The sequence below is a fragment of the Podarcis gaigeae genome, assembly GCF_964106915.1.
Source record: "Podarcis gaigeae genome assembly, chromosome: 2".
NCBI lineage: Eukaryota > Metazoa > Chordata > Lepidosauria > Squamata > Lacertidae > Podarcis > Podarcis gaigeae.
Window position 1 is genome coordinate 13,540,605 of NC_139679.1, and position 22,742 is coordinate 13,563,346.

Consider the following 22,742-nt stretch of genomic DNA (forward strand, 5'->3'; position numbering starts at 1 on the left):
CGCAGGACAACGAATAAAGCAGAATAAATCCACACCTAATGCACTATTAGTGTTGCCAGAAGCATGATGCAATAAAACACCAGCCTTCTTGACTGCAGGGATAGAGATGTGATGAGACAAATTTGGAATTCCCTGAGCCTACTCAAATTAGTGAAATTCCATTCATCTTAGAAAACTGGAAAACCAACAGAGAGCCAAATATGGGTGGGCAGGTTGTTTTCTAAGTAAAGGAAATTCTAAGTTTCGTTTATGAGCAATAAACAATTGTGTAGCTGGGACAGTGGCTGAGCAAAGGTGCTGCCTTTTGTTATGCTAAGATTGCATTCTGACTGGGGGTGGTTTTTGACAGGAAGGAAAACGTTTTGGTATTAAAGAAATTCCTTTGTAATACACCAAAAAAATCCATCCCTTTGAATGTTGTTGTTCTTTAATAAGAACAACATTAATCCCATTAATCCTATTTTCTAATGGTTAGAAAGGGAAGTCAAACTGGGAAGGTCAGCAGCTCCGTGGTTAAATATGTGACTGAATTGAATGTCTCTGGGTTTTTGTTTTGTTTTTTTTAAAAAAAAGCAGCCAAAGACAAAAGGAGTGGGGATCGGTATCAGAAAAGCGGTGCATGGGGAGGAACGTTCAGTTCCACACACATACCCTCCAACATTTCTCCGATGAAAATAGTGACACCCTTTTCCATAACAACAACAACAACAACAACAACAATAATTTTATTATTTATAACCCACCCACCTGACTGGCTTGCCCCAGCCACTCTGAGCTGCTTCCAACAGCCAATGAGATAAGTAACTACAAAAACTTTAGAACAGGCATAGGCAAACTCTGGCCTTCCAGATTTTTGGGACAACAATTCCCATCACCCCTAGCTAACAGGACCAGTGGTCAGGGATGATGTAGTCCCAAACATCTGGAGGGCTGGAGTTTGCCTATGCCTGCTTTAGAAGATATCTGAAGGCAGCTCTGTATAGGGAACTTTTAAAATCATTGTTATATAACTTCTAAAGTTTTTGTAGTTACTTATCTCCTTGGCTCAGGGGGTCACATAACTCCATACCCTCCAACATTTCTCCATTGAAGATAGGGACGTCCTACCATACCCTCCAACATTTCTTGGATGAAAATAGGGATGTACTGAGGAAAAGCGGGACATTCCAGGATCAAATCAGAAATTGGGACAGTGTCTGTAAATCCGGGACTGTCCCTGGAAAATAGGGAAACTGCCCACACACCCTCACACCAGTGATGCATTCCTGATGACAAAAGAGCCTCATGGACCAGCGTCTCCCCATGTAAACAGTTCGAGACTGTGTTCCTCATCTGGGGGCCTTCTTTGTGTGCCTCCTCCTTGAGAGGTCCGGAGGGTGGCAACACGAGAACAGGGTCTTTTCTGTCGTGGCTCCCTATTTGTGGAATGCTCTCCCCAGGAAGGTTCGTCTGGTGCCTTCATTATATATTTTTAGGCGCCAGGTGAAAACATTCTCTTCAACCAGGCCTTTGGCTGATTAATATCCTACAGCCTTTGAAATGTACAGGGTATGTGTGTTACTGTTTTGTTGCTTGGGTTTTAATTATTTACTTTTGTTTTTATCTTGTATTTTATTCTGTGAACCGCCCTTGATGCTTCAACTTTGTTTTTCTTTCTCTGCTTCAACCTCAGCCAATTCCAATCTGTTAAATGTTCAGAAAAAGTCAGAAGCCCAAGGCAGTATAAGTTCCTCAGCTAAGTTTATTCAACATTTGTCAGTGACAACAGCTCACTCATAGGAACACAGGAACCAAACTGACTGGACAACACACTAATAATTCTGAGCATGAACTGACCGTTGACAGTTGAAGTGCATGCGCTTACTTGCCATTAGAACGTTCATCTACCAATGCGCCTTGTAACATAAAATGAGTTAAACACAATGCATAACACTCCTCTCCCCCAACTTCCTAACGAAAGGAACAAACATAGTCATCAAGGTGTGCCGGCCTTTTCCGCACCCACTGGGACCGTCGCGGTTCTTGTGCCCGAGTGGGTGACCCAGGAGGTTCCTCCGGTACCCGCGGTCTGAGTGGGGCGGTCAGCGAGGCGGGCTCCGAAGAGGTCACTGCCGATGGAGCCACTGAGGATTCTGGGCTGAAGTCGCCCTGCTGGGGTAACTCAGTCACCCGCAACCCGTCTGGTTCCCACCCTGGCCTAGGCACAGAATCTCCCGATGTACCCAATTCTCTGTCCTCTGCTTCTGCTTGAAGTTCCGTGTTCGGAGGTGCCCTGGCTCTGATCTGGTCAAGGTGTCTTCGAAACCAATCCCCTCTCCAACCCTACCTTGTAGGAAACCAGAACTGTACAATGGGCAATGATACCAGGGACCCAATCCTGTCCAGGCCCATAGTTTCGGATGTACACAGTGTACCCCGGGGAGAACCCTCTTGGAGCCCCCTGCACCACATATATTATGGAGTAGGATGAGCTGGTATCCAACTCCATAGTGCACGGGGTTCCCTCTATCTTGAGTTGTATCCTAAGCTTATTGGACCCCGGGGACGGAAGTTGAAGTACCCTGGCTGGAGAGATGGACTGTAACTCCTCCTCTATGTAGGCCTCGTTGACACATTGCTTGGGTCTTGCTCCGGAAGTCTTGGAGCAGCAGACTCGACCAATGTGTCCAGTCTTCCCACAGCAGCGACATATGGCATCCCAAACCTGCATGTCTGACGCTTGTGGTTTTCTCTGCAGCTGGCGTAGGTCCCTCGAGGTGCGTCAGATGACCGCTGGTTTGACGATGTGCTCGTAGCTTGGGAGCAGTGGTGTCGGTCGAATCCGTCCAAAGCTCGGTGGACACCCTCATTGTGGGAATCTACGGAAGACGACCGGTCTCGCTGGATGCCATGAGTTCTCCTTTTGGTACGTGGGCGGTGGGCCACCTAGTGTATGTTATCCTTCTCAAAGGCCATGGCCATATTCATTGCTTCCATCATCATGATGTCATCTTTTGCCAGCAGCTTGCGGCGGAGATGGCTGTCTCGCACGCCACTGATGATCCTTTCGGGAAGTCGTTCCTCGATGTCAGCGAATTGACAATACATCGCAATCGCCCGGAGCGCTGTGATGTCTTCACTCGCTGACTCTTGCGCTTGTTGCTCTCTGTGTGCAAAATCATAGCGGCGGTGGTTCTTAGTTGGCTGAGGTGCAAGGTATCTTGTCATAGCTTGTGTCAGCTCATCAAAAGTGCATGCCTCTATGTCCCTGGGTGCCATCAGACCTTCCAGTAGAGTGATGGGAGAACTTCGCAGCACCGTCAGTAACACATCCACCTTGTCTGCCTCCCTAGTGAAGTCAGGCGTAGCTCCTTATTCGGTGGAGCCACTGTAGCCATTCTGCAGGATGGCTCATATCGAAGTCCGGTGGTGGCCGACTATGACTGGTAGCCATCCTCGGATCTGGAGCAGTCGCTTGTGCGATTGTGGGTGGTTGTGAAGACATGGCAGGCACAGTCTCATTTCCGGGACTATTTTCTGAGGCCAGCGTGGCAGTGAGGTCGCGCTTAATGCGAGGCGGCAGGTAGCGGTGCTGCGGTGTGGTCTTGGGCCTTTGGCAGTCAGTGGGAACTCATCAATCCCACATTCATCGCCAAAGTTAAATGTTCAGAAAAAGTCAGAAGCCCAAGGCAGTATAAGTTCCTCAGCTATGTTTATTCAACATTTGTCAGTGACAACAGCTCACTCATAGGAACGCAAGAACCAAACTGACTGGACAACACACTAATAATTATGAGCATGAACTGACCGTTGACAGTTGAAGTGCATGCGCTTACTTGCCATTAGAACGTTCGTCTACCAACGCTTCTATGATTGGTTAGAACGTGCCTTGTAACATAAGATGTGTTAAACCCAATACATAACACAACCTTAGTTTCATCATCTCTAATTCAGTACAGTGGTACCCCGGGTTAAGTACTTAATTCGTTCCAGAGGTCCATTCTTAACCTGAAACTGTTCTTAACCTGAAGCATCACTTTTGCTAATGGGGCCTCCTGCTGCCGCTGCACGATTTCTGTTCTCATCCTGAAGCAAAGTTCTTAACCTGAAGCACTATTTCTGGGTTAGCGGAGTCTGTAACCTGAAGCGTATGTAACCTGAAGTGTATGTAACCCGAGGTACCGCTGTACTAGGATTCTCCTCAGATGCAGCAGCTCCCTGCCCTTGGCCATCCCAAGTCTCTTTCACTTGGCTCCTGCTGGTCTTTTTCTGACAGGAAATTTTTCTCCTTTTAATAAAATAACTTCACTACTTTATTAAACTGGTTGTTCTGTGTCTCTGGGTACGTTACTGTGTGGGTTTTAACTTCGCATCACGGCGCTGCCACCAGTTAATATGTGACGGGCTCTCACTACAGGATGAATAGCTGATGTTTCATCAGTGGGAGCTAATGACAGGCGATATTCTCTCTCCAGCTTTTTGAGTGGGATGCTCTAGGAAAAGGGAATCTTTTTGCTTCTACAGTGACAAATATTTATCAGGATCTGTCCACTCACCTGTCAATCATATGATGTCACAAATGATGCCCCGGGATTTGGTGCTTTGAAGTCCCAAAGTTGGGACTTCAAAGCACCAGCACACTTAGCAGCGGGTTCAGGTGCAAAAGACTCATGTGTCCCTAGACCAAACAGGATCACTTAAATATATTGCCCCCACCTCACTGAACAACCTTTTACCTGAAGGCTTAAAAACTAAACCTAACTATCCCAGAGTATCCTGTGGGGGACTTTTGTGAGGGGGATAACCAATAAGTTGGAGTCTCAAGCAGGTGTTCTTTAAATAAGCAATAAAGATTTATTTTTAAAACGAGGTAGTACAGGGTGAGTCCTTTAAAAGAGGCCACAGAGTACACATGCTCCATGGGGCCTCTTTTAAAAGACTCACCCTGTATAATACAAGTGGAGAGACTTAGGTTACTTCAATAATAATACGCTAGTTGACTTCAAGCCATTTTCAGAGGTTTCGGCTTTATAGTTTGGTTCCTTTCCAAGGCGGTACTTTCCTTCAGCTACCCACCCCTTTAACAAATCCAGCTCCTGAGGTAATTTCAGTAATAGTCTTAAGGGCTCACCACACACACCCCTTCTTTCACTAGGTTTTGGGAGTCTCTTCTTTCCTCAGAAGTCTCTCCCCTCCAGACTAGTTTGAGAGCTAAGTAGACCGATCTTTTTCAGCTCCTACTTTTCCTGTCCCACCCTCAGTCTCCCAGCAAGATCCAGTCCTATTATTCCTGCAGGACACCACACCAATGGCGTAGCGTGGGGGTGCAGGGGGGGGCCGGCCGCACCGGGCGCAACATCTGGGGGTTAGGGTTAGGGGGCGCAAATCCATGGGTTAGGGGGCGCAAATCCACGGGTTAGGGGGTGCAAATTACTTGCCTTGCCCCGGGTGCTGACAACCTACGTTACGCCACTGCACCACACTCAGTCCTTCACTGTACACACGGAGTGAATGTTTTCTCCAGAACCAACTCTCCCTCCTCAACACTCTTTATATTTCTTTATATTTCAACCTGACTCCTATCCTGTCTCCCTACCTAACTCCCAACCTCTCCAACCTCCCTCCTCAACCACCTCAACTCAACCACCCTCTTTCCCTCCAAAGCCTCTCTTTTTAAAACATGGGTAGGCAAACTAAGGCCCGGGGGCTGGATCCGGCCCAATCGCCTTCTAATTCCGGCCCATGGACGGTCCGGGAATCAGCGTGTTTTTACATGAGTAGAATGTGTCCTTTTATTCAAAATGCATCTCTGGGTTCTTTGTGGGGCCTGCCTGGTGTTTTTACGTGAGTAGAATATGTGCTTTTATTTTAAACGCATCTCTGGGTTATTTGTGGGGCATAGGAATTCGTTCATATATTTTTTTCAAAATATAGTCCGCCCCCCCAAAAGGTCTGAGGGACAGTGGACCGGCCCCCTGCTGAAAAAGTTTGTAATGTAAACTCTCCCTTCTGGAACTACAGCCAATCAGAGACTGCTGTTCTTTAACCATTTGCCCGCAAGCCTTGGGAACCCAGTGGGTACTCCTGCCAGGATCCCAAGGCTTGCGGATAGCTTCCTGAAGCCTGGAGAGCGAGAGGCGTCGGTGCACACCGACGCCTCTCGCTCTCCAGGCTTCAGCAAAACCTGCATTTGCCCCATAGGATGCATACACATTTCCCCATTTTTGGAAGGGAAAAAGTGCGTCCTATAGGGCGAAAAATACGGTAGTTCTGAGGATGAAGGAAGTTCTAATCCAAGGCATCTAGAGGGCAGCAGGTTGGGGAAAGTTGCTCTATGTCACAAAATAATAGAAGTCTGGTTGTTGTTGTTGTTGTTTTTAATTGTCAGTCACTTTGAGGATCTTCTACGTGTCCATGTTTGCGTCCCATTCCCTGTGCGCCATTCCTTGGGTAGCTGGACACATCAGTTCCAGGAATCTTCGTAAAATGTGGTAGCTGAGGTTGGTACTACAACAACTTCCCTGTGTCTGCAGTTTTGCTTTTTATCAATGGAATGCAGAGGGGGAGGAGGTTTGAGGAGGAAGAAGCTGCTTCCTCTGGCTTTGTGGGAGAAGAGGAGGGATGGGGGAGAAATCTCATTACCTTGAAATTGTGCTGGGAAACACAGAAAGCCAACACAGATCTTTTAAAACAGGTATGTATTCAGATGTGTGGTGCATCTGTTCCACCAAGACATGCATGATGGACACATCTGGAGTTTCCATAGTCACAACTAGTCTGCAGGTGTGTTTGTTTAATTTTTGAATGCAACCAGGAGGGGAACCACAAGTTCACTTCTGAATTGCTTGATTTTTTTATTTTTATTTTACTTAAATGAAAAGTTGCTACTTCATTGCTACTTTATAGTGCATGCAGCCACATTCATTGGTATATTTTTAAATTATCCTGCCTTTGGCTTTCTTGTAAAGAGGCTGTGTTGTTGTTGTTGTTGTTAAATTCCTTTCCCGCCCTTCCTTGCAAAGGAGCCCAGGATAGCAAACAGATTCACAATTTAAAAGTAGAACAAAAGCACTGTCCATTAAGGTTCGTCGATGTTGGTTGGCATCCGTCTGTCTTGGAAGATAATGGAGGAATGTGCCTTTGGGAGTGATGTCAAACCGTTGGAAGGTTGCAGCACCTGCTGTGGCTGTAGAGACCAATGCAGGCGAGACATGTTTTGTTGCAGCTGGGGTGGATGAAGGAATCTGATTGTGCTGCTGTACCTCCCTCTGTACTCCTTCCTGCTGTCATTCCTCCTTTGGTCACTGCTATGGATACATGACCTGAGTGTCTCCAAGCTCTGGTCATCTGGAAGGGATACCCACATGGCAGAGTGGATGTTTGCAAACGTGACATGAAGGCTGACAACGTTTTTGTAATGCAGAGTTAGTTTGCCAAGGGGCCTGGTGCCTGAAGCCAGCTCCTTGGGGATCCTGCCACTTTTCATTTTGTGGACATGACCAAGCCAACGTAGACATTGTTGGGACAGGAACGCAAGAATGCTGGGAATTAGGAGAGCACAATCGTTTGAAACTCTGTCCTGCCACATGACACCCAAAATTTTCCTGATGCAGAGCATGTGGGAGGTGTTGAGGCATCAATCCTGCTGGGCCAGATTACGGTAATCATTGTACCAACTCCTAGACAGAGCATTCTTTCAGTCAAGTTGGGGTCCTTGTGTGATCTAATTATCTGGAGTTTCCAGTGCATCCCTATCTTATTCCTAGCCCAGAAATGTAAGATTTCTGCAAGGTGTCAGACTGGTGATCAAAGAAGTTGTCATATCCTGCCATTTATTTTCTTACACCATCACCAAGATTCATTCGTCTCTGTTCTCCAGTAAACCATTTTTTAGTGCTCTAGTAATTTTTCACTACGGCGGGGTGCGCTCCCGCTGCTCGGTCCCAGCGCCTGCCAACCTAGCAGTTCGAAAGCACCTCCGGGTGCAAGTAGATAAATAGGGACCGCTTACCAGCGGGAAGGTAAATGGCGTTTCCGTGTGCGGCTCTGGCTCGCCAGATGCAGCTTTGTCACGCTGGCCACGTGACCCGGAAGTGTCTCCGGACAGCGCTGGCCCCTGGCCTCTTGAGTGAGATGGGCGCACAACCCCAGAGTCTGGCAAGACTGGCCCGTACGGGCAGGGGTACCTTTACCTTTACCTTTAATTTTTCACTACAACTTCCTCCTCCTTTTGAACTTTCTGTGATTGTTTCTGGTCCTGTGGAAGCTTATATAATACGTCCAAACAAAGTGAGAGCAACCATATGATCAGAATTCTGCCAGTAGTATTACTATGTCTGAGGGAGATTCCATTTAAACATGTTACTGTAACATTTATAGATACTGCATTACATACCCAAAGGCTTTGGCTATTTTATTTCCCCCTTCTATTAATCAGGGGGGAAATCCACCTTCTCACCCTTTAAATCCCTCCTCTGCCCCAATAGCTTGTTCTTCCTGTTCTGGCATGGCTATGTGTGCTTGTGTGTGAAACGTAATGTTTATACATTTTACACAGATGGTCCTATTTACAACTATCTCCAAGGTGCTCTGTGGTTTTCTATGTAGAGGCTGGATCAGAGTCATCTCCTCCTGCCTGGCCATGCTTTGCCCTGTGGTGAGGTGTGCCTTAGTGGGCTGCTAGTTCTCTCTGTGGCAGGATACTTTGCTGCCAGTGAGGGTATAGCCATCAGGCTGAACTTCTCTGTTGTGTGCCACAAATATATTTTTTTATTACTGAAAGAGTTGTTTGCGCAAAAACTGAGGTTTGGGCTAGGGGAGCATGCTTTGGGGTAGTTTCAGGAATGGCAGTTCATCTCCCGAGTCCTCCTTTTCTTTACCTTCAGGCAATTAGAAACTCAGATATATGATCTAATTGCCAGATGGCATCTTAAACTTGGGCTGTGTGCAAGGGAATGTCTATTATTATTATTATTATTATTATTATTATTATTATTATTATTATTTCCACTTCTGTACCACTTAATAGGGACGCGTGTGGCACTGTGGGTTAAACCACAGAGCCTAGGACTTGCCAATCAGAAGGTCGGCGGTTCGAATCCCCGCAACGGGGTGAGCTCCCGTTGTTCGGTCCCAGCTCCTGCCAACCTAGCTGTTCGAAAGCACAAATGGCAAGTAGATAAATAGGTACCGCTCCAGCGAGAAGGTAAACGGCATTTCCGTGTGCTGCTCTGGTTTGCCAGAAGCGGCGTAGTCATGCTGGCCACATGACCCGGAAGCTGTATGTGGACAAACACCGGCTCCCTTGGCCAATAAAGCGAGATGAGCGCCGCAACCCCAGAGTCGATCACGACTGGACCTAATGGTCAGGGGTCCCTATACCTTTATACCACTTAATATTTTAAAGAACAAATCTCAAAGCTCTTTACAATACATTAAGGCATCAAATAAAACAATCCAGAATAAACCTAATTCTGGCTTCAAAGAAAATATTTCAGATCCTTCTCTTAGTGACAATTTCCTTTCCCCAGTCACCAACCTAGCATCTAGAGATCTCCATGTTGTTGCAGTTGGACTCACACCAATCGCAAAACGTGCTCAGCTAATTTCAAGTACTGCCTGCAGGCCACTTGCCCCTTAACTGCCTTTGAGTTATTGATTCTGATTTCAGAATATCATTGAAAACACCAATATAAATTTGGGAGAAGGGGGGGGGGAGACTTGGAGGCACAAAACCAAAAGCATTCATGTACGGACAAAAGGGCACAAAAGCATACATGACAAAGTCAGGTTTGTGCAACCCACAGAGGCATTGAACACCCTTGTGGGGGCGCATCTTTAAAGGGGCCACAAAAGTCTGTTTTGGTTGCTAACACAGGCTATTGCAGCCAGTGGCACAGCTAGCCACTCGGGCACCCGGAGTGGTGCACATGTCGTGCACCTGGGGGCGGGTTGATCTGCCCGGGGGCGATTGGCGTGGCAGCGATCCACCCAGGGGGATTTTGTCACCTACCCCCTTAGGGATGACAACTGGGGCGGACTGCCCCCACCGCCCCCCTTCCTATGCCCCTGATCGCAGCTACACCACTAGGGAATATTAGTAAACAAAGGTTACTAGTAGCCATGCTGACCACACATCCTTGATAAATTACCATATCAGTCATTTGTGGCTAAATAGGAGTGGGAAATCCAAAAACCCTGTTCTTAGCTTGTCTTAAGTCATATTTGATGGGCTGGAGGGGAACTTCCCTCTGAGTGTGTGAGGACACGCCTACTTCTCCAGCTAGTTCGCTGGATTCCATGTGTCGAGTGACTACACTTCATACCGAATGGGCCTCTATTCCACATAAAATATGACAAAGGCTTTCACTAGAAAAAAGGAAAAGGAAAAGTCTCACACCTCTGTGTATTTGCTGTGTATGTGTGACTATCCTGTTGCTAATACGTACATAGGGTTCATCCACACTTACTTCCATTCCATGTTTCTAGGCACAGGTCTGTGTTTCCCTGGTTAGTCTGAGCACTTCCCCACCCTCTACCTCCTCTATTTTCCCTTTGAAAAACCACTCTTCACCGCTGAATCGGAGAAAAGGACCATTTGCGGAAAACCCGGATTGCTGTTTGCACCAATTCAGAGATAAAGATCGGGTTTTCCTGGGGAAAGCAGGGGGTGGAGGAAGTGCTCAGACATGGACCCGGAAAGCACTTTCTGAAATGCCTAGAAAGTGCATATCATGCATACATATTATGGAACATACCAAACCATAATGAAATAAATTATCTGAAAAATAGATTGATATTTCTCCGAACGCATCCAGGAGCAGACCCTCTAAGTATCCTTATTTTTCAGGGACAGTCCTGAATTTATAGAAGCTGTCCCGGTTTCTGATACGATCCTGAAATGTCCTGCTTTTCCTTAGAACGTCCCTATTTTCATCAGAGAAAGGTTGGAGGGTATGGACCTGTGCCTAAAAAGTGCAGGGCAAAAAGTGTGGAGAAGTCCAAACAGTACATATTGTAGAATATAATGAACAGCAATAAAATTAAAGCCCTGAAAAATACACTGCTCCTCTCTGAATGTATCCGAGAGTGGAAACTGGATGTTCACAAGTGTACCAACCAAGCACATACATAGATCAGCACAGGAAGACCGACCTGTATAATCTCTTCCTCTCACCACCAAAATCTGAAATAGTCCTCTTATCTATTCCCATTGAAAGCTTCTCTTCATAGACATCTGGAGGCAATTCTTAATCACCACTGGCACTAGGCTTTTGCAGTGCTGCCATACAGGACTACTAACCCAGTTTGTAATCTTGGCACATGCACCCTTAACCCCAGGTTTACTGGGAAAGTGGAGAATGTGGACCTAAAGGCACTTACAGGGAGCAGTTTGTAATTGCTCGTGCTAAAGGACATTCAGTACTTTTCTCTTCAGGTGAAGCGAGCCTTTTTTTTGTCTGATCATTCACAAGGAAGTTCAGGTTACACCCACATTATGCGTCACTTTTACTCCAAGCAGACTGACTGAAGTGAGCGCCGCAACCCCAGTTGTCCACGACTGGACCTAACCTTTACCCTTACCTTAGGTCCATTAATTTCAATGGGGCGACTCTTGAGTAGAACACAATAGGCTACAACCCCATACATTTAAAGCATGCTGAATTTTGGTCTTGCACAGGGCGCCACTGAAATTCGAAAGACCAAAGCCCGCTTCTGCACCAGGTGCAATGTTTTTTCAAATTTGGGTCACCACCCATCATCCGTAGCCAATGGTCAAGGATTATGGGAGTGGCAATGTTTTTGTCGGCATGTCTCGAGAGACAACGGAGTGCCCCTCCGGGGGTGAAGTCTAACTACTGCGTTAATAGCACCAAAGTGACTTCACCGGGGAGCAAGCCTAGGCAGTGGGTATTGTTGTAAACAAAAACTGCCCTTTTCCCTTATGGGGTATACAAGAGCCCATATAGAGTCCTTACATAGGTTCCCTATTGGTAGGAGAAAATAACAGAGGCCAACCAGAGAATATTGAGAAGCAAAGCAGCTAGTAAGCTTGATCTTTATTGAACTGTTGCAACAGGGTGCTCCCCTCACCCGCAGGAGAGGAGGAACTTCGAAAAATGGCACGCAAGGCCTTATAAAGACTTTTGAAATTCCCACCCTGTAGATCAAGACCACCCTCAGAAACATCATACATACATCACAGAAGGGGTGTAACCTAAGACCACCCCTCAGATACATCATACCTACATCACAGAAAAAGCGGTTTTAAAACAGAAATTTGAATGTTGTTTTTCTCCTGTCTGGCAGGTTACTTGATTGGATTGCCTGGGTAGCCTGGCCAGTCTTTTGTAAGGATAAATATTTAGTTCCTGGGCTCACACCCTATTCAAACACAGACATACCCTTAAGACAGGATTTGTGAAGGAAAAGACAATGGGGAGGCTTTTCCATTTTCCTTTGACCTTGCAGAGAAAACATTTGGTCAGTTTGGGAATCAAAATGGTTCCAGGTCGGTCTTCCTGTGCTGATCTATGTATGTGCTTGGTTGGTACACTTGTGAACATTTAACATATATCTAAGACTTCAAAATTCCTATCACAGTATGGAGGTCCTGGGCCTCCCAGATAACAAGACTCCCTCCCCCCCCCCCCGGCCTCACTGATGCGTTCCAAAGGAAAGCAGAGCAATACGCTGGGCAACAGCTGGGTTGCAGGAGTTGCTGGAAGGAGGCGTACGGGTCCAACAACAGCAGAGGGTCTTTTCCTGTCTCTGCTCTTCCCATAGGGATTGAGTTGGCCACTGTGAGGAGAAGGAGGAGGAGGAGGAGGAGGAGGATGGTGGTGTCTGCGGCGATGAATAGATGAGCATTTGACCTGATGCCCCAGTGCTCTTCTCACGCTGCCAGTCTCCCGCCCCTCCTAATATGGGCAACTAGCCAAACCAACTGGATCACGGAAAGTTGCTGCCGTTTCTCGCAGGATTGCGCAAAAGGAAGCTGCATGGTTTGCACGCCGGGCAAGGCACTGATTCATTGTGACAGGAAAGTACAGCTGTTTGATTTATTTCTGAGATTAAATTCCTTTTTGAACTTTTTTTTAAAAAATAGGATGAAGTAGCATGGCTGCAGGGAAGCAAAATCCCAGTCAGGTGGAGTAACGCGCTTCTCTCCCCCCCCCCCCCCGTCATTGCATGCCAGGGAAAATAAACTAGCCCGGCTTTTCCTTGTTGTTGTTCAGTCGTTTAGTCGTGTCCGACTCTTCGTGACCCCCTGGACCAGAACACGCCAGGCACTCCTGTCTTCCACTGCCTCCCGCAGTTTGGTCAAACTCATGCTGGTAGCTTCGAGAACACTGTCCAACCATCTCATCCTCTGTCGTCCCCTTCTCCTTGTGCCCGCCATCTTTCCCAGCATCAGGGTCTTTTCCAGGGAGTCCTCTCTTCTCATGAGGTGGCCAAAGTATTGGAGCCTCAGCTTCATGATCTGTCCTTCCTGTGAGCACTCAGAGCCGATTTCCTTAAGAATGGAGAGGTCTGATTTTCTTGCAGTCCATGGGACTCTCAAGAGTCTCCTCCAGCACCATAATTCAAAAGCATCAATTCTTCAGCGATCAGCCTTCTTTATGGTCCAGCTCTCACTTCCATACATCACTATTGGGAAAACCATAGCTTTTACTATACAACATTGCATGCCCTGCTTATACTATATGACATTGCATGCCAGGCAAAATAAACTAGCCTGGCTTTTCCTTACTCATGACTAACAGGAGTAAACAAAAAGGTACAACTCCCACCAAATGCACCCCACGCAAAACTGAGGGGCACGGAGTTCACAGGTACAGCTAACCTTTTCCCTTTAATTCACTGACTCACACCCGTTAAAAAAGAAAAACCCCACTCTTTTTGTCCCTTCCGCAGCGCCATCCCTCCAGCGCGCGCGCGCACGCAGCGTCATGCATGTAAATGACGAGGGAGGCGCGGCCGCCGCCACTTCGCTCTGATTGGTTGTTCCCTCCCCACGGCGGCCTCGCCATTGGTCGAGGGCACGCGGGCACACACCCCTCCCCTGCTTGAGGCGCTGCGGCTGAAGCCGAAGCGGGGGGAGAAAGGAGAAGGGCTGGCGTTGCCATAGCGGCGGCGAAGAGGGCGGTGGGGAAAAGGCAGCGGCGGAGGGAAGGGGACCCGGAAGAGCAAAGGATTGTGGGTAACCCCTTCCATAAAATGAACCTTGGGCTAATTTGCATGGGCTGTGGGGGGGGGGGAAGAGTTGGAGTTATTCAGAAGCAGAGAAGTGTGACTAATTCGTCCCCCAACCCCCAGGTTATGGGTTAGGAGGGTCTGGGTAATTTACCATTGTCTCACTTCCCTTCCTCCCGCAGTGGATTCTGGGTGGTTGGCCCCTGTGACGTAAAGGGCTATGGGTAACCGCCTGGCCCTTGAGACCCAGTTCAAGTTTTTCGAGCCTGTCTTGGGGGTGCGCTTTAAACTATTGACCTTTGCTATGGTTCTCTGGCTGCAAGCGAGGATGTGGGCAGCTTCAGCTTTCGCCTTCCCTTGCACTACAGGCTGCAAGCGCTGTTTCTGTGTAACCACAGAGGAGATGCATCATTGCACCTCGCTGCCTTTCTATTTCTCTCAACAAAAACAACAGCAGTTCCCGAAACGAAACGTGGTAACGAGGCCACTGCCTCAACTCTTCCTAGATCTAGGTACAACCCATGAGTGTGGGCTGACTTTCCAGCTGAAGTTACAGATAGGTAGCCGTGTTGGTCTGCCATAGTCAAAACAAAAAAATTCCTTCCAGTAGCACCTTAAAGACCAACTAAGTCAGTTCTTGGTATGAGCTTTCGTATCTGAAGAAGTGTGCATGCACACGAAAGCTCATACCAAGAACTGACTTAGTTGGTCTTTAAGGTGCTACTGGAAGGAATTTTTTTGTTTTTTCCAGCTGAAGTTTTAGTGTACATCAGGGATGTTGATGAGGATAATAATAATAATAATAATAATAATAATAATAATAATAATAATAAATGATAATTTATTATTTATACCCCGCCCATCTGGCTGGGTCCCCCCAGGCACTCTGGGCGGCTTCCAACAAAACCCTAAAATACAATAACCTATTAAACATTAAAAGCTTCCCTAAACAGGGCTGCCTTTAGATGTCTTCTAAAAGTTTGGTAGTTATTTATACCCTGTCCATCTGGCTGGGTTTCCCATGGGGTAACCTGTGGGTAGGGTTGCCAAGTTATTCACATGAACCTGCTCCCATGCCTTTTAACTAGCAGCCTGAAATCGTCGTTTCCAGAATTATTTATCCATTCATTTCTCCCCAGGTTAGGAATTAACACCTAGCCAGTTTAATTAGGGCAAGCCAAGCTTCTGCTTGAAGGTTCAGGAGCAAGGTTTATTAAAAAAGAAGAAGCTGGCAACCAAAGTGTGGGTGCCAGCAGTGCCAGTAGCACATTTCTTCCTATCTGACTGGAGTTTTTGTCGACAAAGAAACAGGTGCCGCTCGTCCAATTTTGCTTTGCCTTGTGGCAGTTTAGAGTAAACAGCCATTAGGGTAGATTTCTGATTGTTGAATCTTGCCTTCTCCCTGACTGGATACACGCTCCTGTGTTATACATGCACAGTCTTATCTTTGTAGTATGAAAAAGTAACCATTGTCAATCTTCAGAGAAGTTCACCCAGTATGTTTGTGAGTTACTATACAGAGCATGCTTTCTTAGGTAAATTCAGAGTAGTCACTCATGAAGAGATGCAGTGGGCAGCCTCTGAGGACTAGTAATTCTGCCACATTTCTGCACTGAGAGTGATTGAACAATTTAATTGCGCTCATTACAGAGATACAGAAGATTACCCACCTGCGAAGGCTGCTTTGAAGGAGGCAGGACCAGAATAGTGTCATGCAGAGGTGCAGTAGGCAGCCTCCTCTAGAGCCCTGTTTAGAGAAGTTTTTAATGACTGATGTTTTAATGTATTTTAAATCTTCTGTTGGAAACTACCCAGAGTGGCTGGGGAAACGCAGCCAGATGGGTGGGGTAGAAATAATAAATAGTTATTACTACAGTCATACCTTGGGTTGAAGTAGCTTTGGGATGAATATTTTCGGGTTGTGCTCTGCGGCGACCCAGAAGTTACGGAGCGTGTTACTTCCGGGTTTCACCGCATGCGCAGATGCTCAAAATGATGTCACGCGCATGCGTGGAAGCGGCAAAACGCGACTTGTGTACGCGCAATCGCGTGTTACGTTTGCTTCAGGGTGCGAACGGGGCTCTGGAACGGATCCTGTTCGCATCCAGAGGTACCACTGTATTATTATTATTTATTTTATATTTTGGTTCCCAGTTGATGCAATACATTAATGTATTTATCACAGCACAGTAGCAGTTACAGCAACTAATTTAGGAATTGCTGCATTGGAGCAGTTTTTATGGGGTGCTGTGGTGTAAACCACTGAGCCTAGGGCTTGCCGATCAGAAGGTCGGTGGTTCGAATCCCTGCAATGGGGTGAGCTCCCATTGTTTGGTCCCAGCTCCTGCTGTCAAAGTGCAAGTAGATAAATAGGTGCCGCTCCGGCAGGAAGGTAAACAGCATTTCCGTGCGCTGCTCTGGTTTCACCAGAAGTGGCTTAGTCATGCTGTGTTACTTATACTGTTGTTAGCTGCTCTGAGCCTGGCTTCGGCTGGAGAGGGCGGGATATAATAAAAATTATTATTATTATGACCGGAAAAACTGTCTGTGGACAAACGTCGGCTCCTTTGGCCAGTAAAGCAAAATGAGCGCCGCAACCCCAGAGTCGATCGCGATTGGACTTAACCATCAGGGGTCCTTTACCTTTACCTTTATGTTTATCTTGAAAGCTGCAATCTGTCGGTTACTGTCCTATGCTTTGGTCCGTATTAGAGATTGTGTTTATAGCAGGCATTGTGTTAACTTCTCTAGCATGCTTGCTCTGCACAGGTAGTGAAAGATTCTGTCTTCTTGAATTCCTTTCTGTGCCTTGCAGGTAAACCTCCGCCATGAATTTTGAAGGTCTTGACCCAGCCCTCGCAGAGTATGTACCTGCCCTGCACCCTGCTCTGGATCCGCACCTCAATGCTAGCCTACTACAGAATGTGGAGCTGGATCCAGAAGGGGTGCCATTGGAGGGCATCCCTGTGCCTGATTCAGTGCATATCATGGAGGGCATGTACTCGGAGCTCCACACCGTTGTCTCTGAAGTGGGCGTTCCTGTCTCCTTCTCACACTTTGACTTACATGAAGAAATGCTCTGGGTTGGCAACCATGGGGTAAGGGATTCTCATTACATGTCGATGATGATCAGAAGAGTTATACAGTATACTGGATCATACATTGAGGAGGGTTGGGATTAATGATACGATTGTCTAGAAACTCCTGTAAGCTGATTTCAGCTCCATTGCGGAAGGCTACACACACCTGTTTTCTTGTAGGTTCCTGCTTAGAATGCCAAGGATTCTAGCTTTCTTTTTAAAATTCAGTGTATATCCTATCCTCAAGGAGATCAGCACTATCAGGAACGACACATGTTGTCCACCTATGTCTTTAAAACCGTGGTAACTCTTAGTGTTATATTCAACAGAAATATGGCTTGTTCAGCGGAGAACTGTGGTTGGGGTGGAAAAGTAGATGAAGGAGCCAGAAGGTCTCATAAATATTAAAATGAGCTGGCTACATGCAGGATATGTTACAGGTCAAATCTGATGTGAGGGTGACTTGAGTTGCTTGCCTCCCTCTTTTTCAGGGTCATGCCACTTCTTTCTTCGGCCCAGCCCTGGAGCGTTACTCTTCCTTCCAGGTTCATAGTAGTGATGACATTCGACAGATCCAGAGTCTAGAGAATGGGGTACTCTTCCTGACCAAAAACAACCTCAAATATATGTCCAGAGGGGGACTTATAATCTTCGATTACCTGTAAGTGCCTTCTGCTGAGGGTGTGGTGGTTTGAGCATTTTTGGAAATGGGCCCTGCCCGGTCTTTGGTCTCTGTGTAGAGTTTACTTGGAAGAATGCCAGTTATAGCCTTAGGAATATTATGAAATCCATGTTCCTACAGTCACACATCTGGTGTGGGAAGCTGTGTGAGATGTGCACAATTTGCAGGCTTTAATTATTTGGTATATTCCAGGGCAAGCTTGAGAAGAGGGCTTTGATGTCATATCCTGTTGCTCCTCATGAAGCATGTGGACGTGCTTCAGTGTAGCATTTCCTGCTTCCTTTATAAAATTTATTGCTTGAGGACATCTAGGTGGGAAATTTGCATCAATATAGTTTAGCCACCTCCTTTTTCCTGGAATGGTCCCCAAAGGTTTCATGATGCAAGATTCTGATGTCACTTTGATTTACTTGGTGAGCTCACATGTAGCAATGACTGAATGGAAAATACTAGGTCAGCATTGGTTCTCACAGTTCCTCTTTCTCCTCCTCTAGCATGGATGAGAGTGAGGACATGCACAGTCTACTACTGACTGATCCCAGCACCTTGCTTGTTGGCGGGCTCACCAGTCATGTGATAGAGATAGACCTCAATACAGTCCAAGAAACTCAAAAGGTAACACACACTTCTCACATATCTGACCCTAATGCGTTGCATTGAATATGATTACCCAGAACCAAAGATGTTGAGGTTTTGTCATGTTAAGCTTACACAAAGATGAACAGGAATCTCCACTGGATAACAAAACGACTGGTTTAATCTTAAACAAATTGTAACTCTGGAGCCGAACAGCAGGAGGAGATCTTGTTCATCGTTGTGATGATGTATCCAAGTAGGCATGGGACACGGGTGGTGCTGTGGTCTAAACCACAGAGCCTAGGACTTGCCGATCAGAATGTCAGAGGTTCGAATCCCCGCGACGGGGTGAGCTCCCGTTGCTCAGTCCCTGCTCCTGCCAAACTAGCAGTTTGAAAGCACCTCAAAGTGCAAGTAGATAAATAGGTACTTCTCTGGCATGAAGGTAAACGGTGTTTCCGTGCGCTGCTCTGGTTTGCCAGAAGCGGCTTAGTCATGCTGGCCACATGACCCAGAAGCTGTATGCTGGCTCCCTTGGCCAATAAAGTGAGATGAGCGCCGCAACCCCAGAGTCATCTGCGACTGGACCTAACAGTCAGGGGTCCCTTTACCTTTATCCAAGTAGGCTTGGCTCCTGTTATAGCCAATCCAAAATATTTTTGTCTCCCAACCTAAAGAGATGCTTTGGAGATATAATAATAATGATGACGATAACAACAACAACAACAACAACAACAACATAATGTTTTTGTCACCAGAATTTTAATTTAACATAAAAGTAACAGGTTGAAAGGGACGCAGGTGGCGCTGTGGGTTAAAGCCTCAGCGCCTAGGACTTGCCAATCGAAAGGTCGGCGGTTCGAATCCCTGCGGCGGGGTGCGCTCCTGCTGCTCGGTCCCAGCGTCTGCCAACCTAGCAGTTCGAAAGCACCTCCGGGTGCAAGTAGATAAATAGGGACCGCTTACCAGCGGGAAGGTAAACGGTGTTTCCGTGTGCGGCTCTGGCTCGCCAGAGCAGCGATGTCACGCTGGCCACGTGACCCGGAAGTGTCTCCGGACAGCGCTGGCCCCTGGCCTCTTGAGTGAGATGGGTGCACAACCCCAGAGTCTGTCAAGACTGGCCCGTACGGGCAGGGGTACCTTTACCTTTACCTTTAACAGGTTGAAGCCAAAAGTTTGAAAGTTCAAACAGAAGGTGAAATGTCAACATTCCTATTTCTGACCTCATGAAAAGAGCAATCTCTAAAATGTATTAACTTTCCCTTTTTTTTAATTCTTCAGGGGAAAAATGTTGCAACACTTTTATAGGTTTCCCTAATAATATCATTTTTTAAAAGTGGTGCTTCTCAGCGTAATAGTGTGCATGAAAGTAATGTAAGTTTTTTTTCTGTAACAAAAATTGTAGAACCTTTCCATAGTACAGTATTATCTGGATGTACTGGTTCAATAGATGGATAGAAAGATACGGACACATTTATTGATCTTGTTTGTATGTAGTGCTATAATAATAGCAACATTTTGTTACTTATTCCTCACCCATCTGATTGGGTTGCCCCAGGAATTCTGGGCAACTTCCAACGTGATATAAAAACACAGTTGGACATCAAACATTAAAAACTTCCCCATACAGGACTGCCTTCAGATGTCTTTGGAAAGTCATGTAATTGTTTATTTCTTTGACATCTGATGAGAGGGCATTCCACAGGGAGGGTGCCACTACCAAGAAGGCCCTCTGCCTGGTTCCCTGTAACCTTTCTTCTCACAGTGAGGGAACTGCCAGAAGGCCCTTAGAGCTGGACCTCATTTTTTTTATTGTATCCTTAATCTTATGATAGAAGAAGGCTGTATGCCATGTTTTATTTTTGCAAACAGATGTCCATTCAAAGGCATTGCCACTGAATTATTTTTATTTTTCCTTATATTGTCATTCAGGTTGTTTTGTTTTTTAAGCAAACTTATTTCTTCCTTTGGTGCTGCGTGGGAAATAATAGGGATTCACCGCTTGACACTGTTGTACTGTTTTATTGTTGTTAGCCGCCCTGAGCCCGGCTTCGGCTGGGGAGGGCGGGATATAAATAAAATGTATTATTATTATTATTATTATTATTATTGGCAGTTCAACCCTTTCCCCCTGAATAATGTAGCATCTGTATATTCATAGTGGTCTGCTTTGCCTCTGTCCAGATCTTAATTCCACTTTTTATATCTCTATTTTAGTACACAGTGGAAGTGCCCGGGGTCACTATCATGAGACAGTCAAACCGTTTCTTCTTCTGTGGCCACACATCGGGAAAGGTAACACTGAGCATCTTATCATCACTGCTCCCCCCACAAATGTTTGAGAGCTACAGGCACTCCAGTAACACAGTGAGAGCTTGTGCCTTATGAAAATTAGTTCTTTTCCCCTTTAAAATTGAAGCAAGACGTTCCAGTGCCAAACTTTCCACATATGTTGGTTTGACGGGGTGAATTTGGGCTTGGAGTATTTTTTAACATTTTTTTTAATGAGTAGGAATCTGTACGGGTTACACTTCACACAGAGTCTGATTGTTATATTTGAACTTGGGGAGCAGCTTTTATTCCCCAAGAAGGACTGACTGGTTTTTGCAGATGACAAGCCACATTCTGGCTTCAAACAACATGACAAGTCATACTATGGCTTACAGTGGTACCTCTGGATGCGAACGGGATCCGTTCCAGAGCCCCATTCGCATCCTGAAGGGAAGACAACCCGCATGTGTGGGTCGTGATTCGCCTCTTCCGCGCATGCGCGTGATGTCATTTTGACCGTCTGCGCATGCGCGAGCGGCAAAACCCGGAAGTAATGCGCTCCATTACTTCAACCCAAGGTATGACTGTACAGTGGTACCTCAGGTTAAATACTTAATTCGTTCCGGAGGTCCTTTCTTAACCTGAAACTGTTCTTAACCTGAAGCACCACTTTAGCTAATGGGGCCTCCTGCTGCCGCCGCGCCGTTGGAGCCCGATTTCTGTTCTTATCCTGAAGCAAAGTTCTTAACCTGAAGCACTATTTCTGGGTTAGCGGAGTGTGTAACCTGAAGCGTATGTAACCCGAGGTACCACTGTATTTGTGCCATGTGCAGCACCTGAGTGATGTACAAAGGAGGTCTCTGACTTTACAGGAGGAACACAGAAAAATGCCCAGTTAATTCACTCGACGCCATTCTATTCCATTGTTCTCTCGTGGTGCTTCTTTTAAATCAGATATATTAGGGTGTCTTCTGTTCCTTCCTTAGGTTTCCTTGCGTGATCTCCGCACTTTTGCTGTGGAGCATGAGTTTGATGCCTACTCCGGTAGTCTGTCAGATTTTGATGTCCACGGCAACCTGCTGGTGACCTGTGGCTTCTCCAGCCGAATGAATGGCCTAGCCTGCGATCGCTTCCTCAAGGTGTATGACCTGCGCATGCTGAGAGCCATCACACCTCTGCAGGTCCACATTGACCCTCTGTTTCTGAAGTTCATTCCTACGTACACATCTCGCCTTGCCATCATCTCCCAGACAGGTAGGTAGCTAGACCACAGAGGCCACGTTGCCTCACCCTCTGCTATCCTGTTTGAATCTAGCCACCTTCAAGAGATGCCCACAGTGTGACGAATCGAGTCAAGCTCGGGACAGTTTGCATTAAGAGACCTGCAGAGAAACCACACATCTGATTTGCTCTTCCTTTCTTTTTTTTTCTTTCCCCCCAATAATTTTTATTAAGTTTCATACAAATATAGCACGTATTGTCAAACAAGTACAAAAATAAAAAAAACAAATAAGACTAGTAAAATGAATAAAAACAGAAAATATAACAGCAAACACATAAACAACACAGATTAGTTAATTAATTAAACTTCCAATCTCATAAACATATCATTTGACTTCCTCTAGTCCCTCCCATCTGAATTTCCTTGTATCTGAATGTAACAGTTTTCCAATATCATTATTCAAAAACAATATTCCGATTATAATCAGATTTCTTAACTTTTCTTAACATTCTAAATCTCATTTATTTAACTACTAATTTAATCCTAAGCCTGTTTGGTACTTTCAAGTGACTTCTAATTTTTAATATTACAATATTTATTCAAATAGTCTTTAAATTTCTTCCAATCTTCTTGATATTCCTCTTCTTTCTGGTCGCGGATCCTTCCGGTAAGGTCAGCTAGCTCCATAAAGTCCACCATCTTCATCTGCCAATCTTCCACAGTTGGTAATTCTTGC

General features: G+C 46.1%; 2 protein-coding genes and 1 long non-coding RNA gene across 5 annotated transcripts in view; 1 reads left to right on the forward strand and 2 right to left on the reverse strand.

Annotated features, from left to right (window-relative positions):
* Window positions 1-3,329, reverse strand: part of IL23A (interleukin 23 subunit alpha) — a 39,190-nt gene extending 35,861 nt beyond the window's left edge. The window contains exon 1 of the mRNA XM_083729117.1: window positions 2,705-3,329. Within this exon, the coding sequence (XP_083585243.1) occupies window positions 2,705-2,710 (6 nt within the window). The 5' untranslated portion in view covers window positions 2,711-3,329. The remainder of the gene's footprint in view (window positions 1-2,704) is intronic.
* An 8,677-nt stretch (window positions 3,330-12,006) lies between these two features.
* The window catches only part of LOC310839997, a 40,995-nt gene continuing 30,259 nt past the window's right edge, over window positions 12,007-22,742 (reverse strand). The window contains exon 2 of the long non-coding RNA XR_014561736.1: window positions 12,007-13,471. This is a non-coding gene — a long non-coding RNA (uncharacterized lncRNA). The remainder of the gene's footprint in view (window positions 13,472-22,742) is intronic.
* PAN2 (poly(A) specific ribonuclease subunit PAN2) overlaps window positions 13,912-22,742 on the forward strand; it is a 38,421-nt gene continuing 29,590 nt past the window's right edge. Inside the window, exons 1-6 of one of the 3 annotated variants that reach the window (XM_083728826.1) lie at window positions 13,912-14,178; window positions 16,991-17,273; window positions 17,747-17,916; window positions 18,432-18,552; window positions 20,731-20,808; window positions 21,771-22,038. In XM_083728826.1, the coding sequence (XP_083584952.1) occupies window positions 17,004-17,273; window positions 17,747-17,916; window positions 18,432-18,552; window positions 20,731-20,808; window positions 21,771-22,038 (907 nt within the window). In that variant the 5' untranslated portion in view covers window positions 13,912-14,178; window positions 16,991-17,003. Of the gene's footprint in view, window positions 14,321-16,990; window positions 17,274-17,746; window positions 17,917-18,431; window positions 18,553-20,730; window positions 20,809-21,770; window positions 22,039-22,742 lie in introns of all 3 variants that reach the window. The other 2 variants (XM_083728827.1, XM_083728828.1) reach the window with 2 other exon arrangements.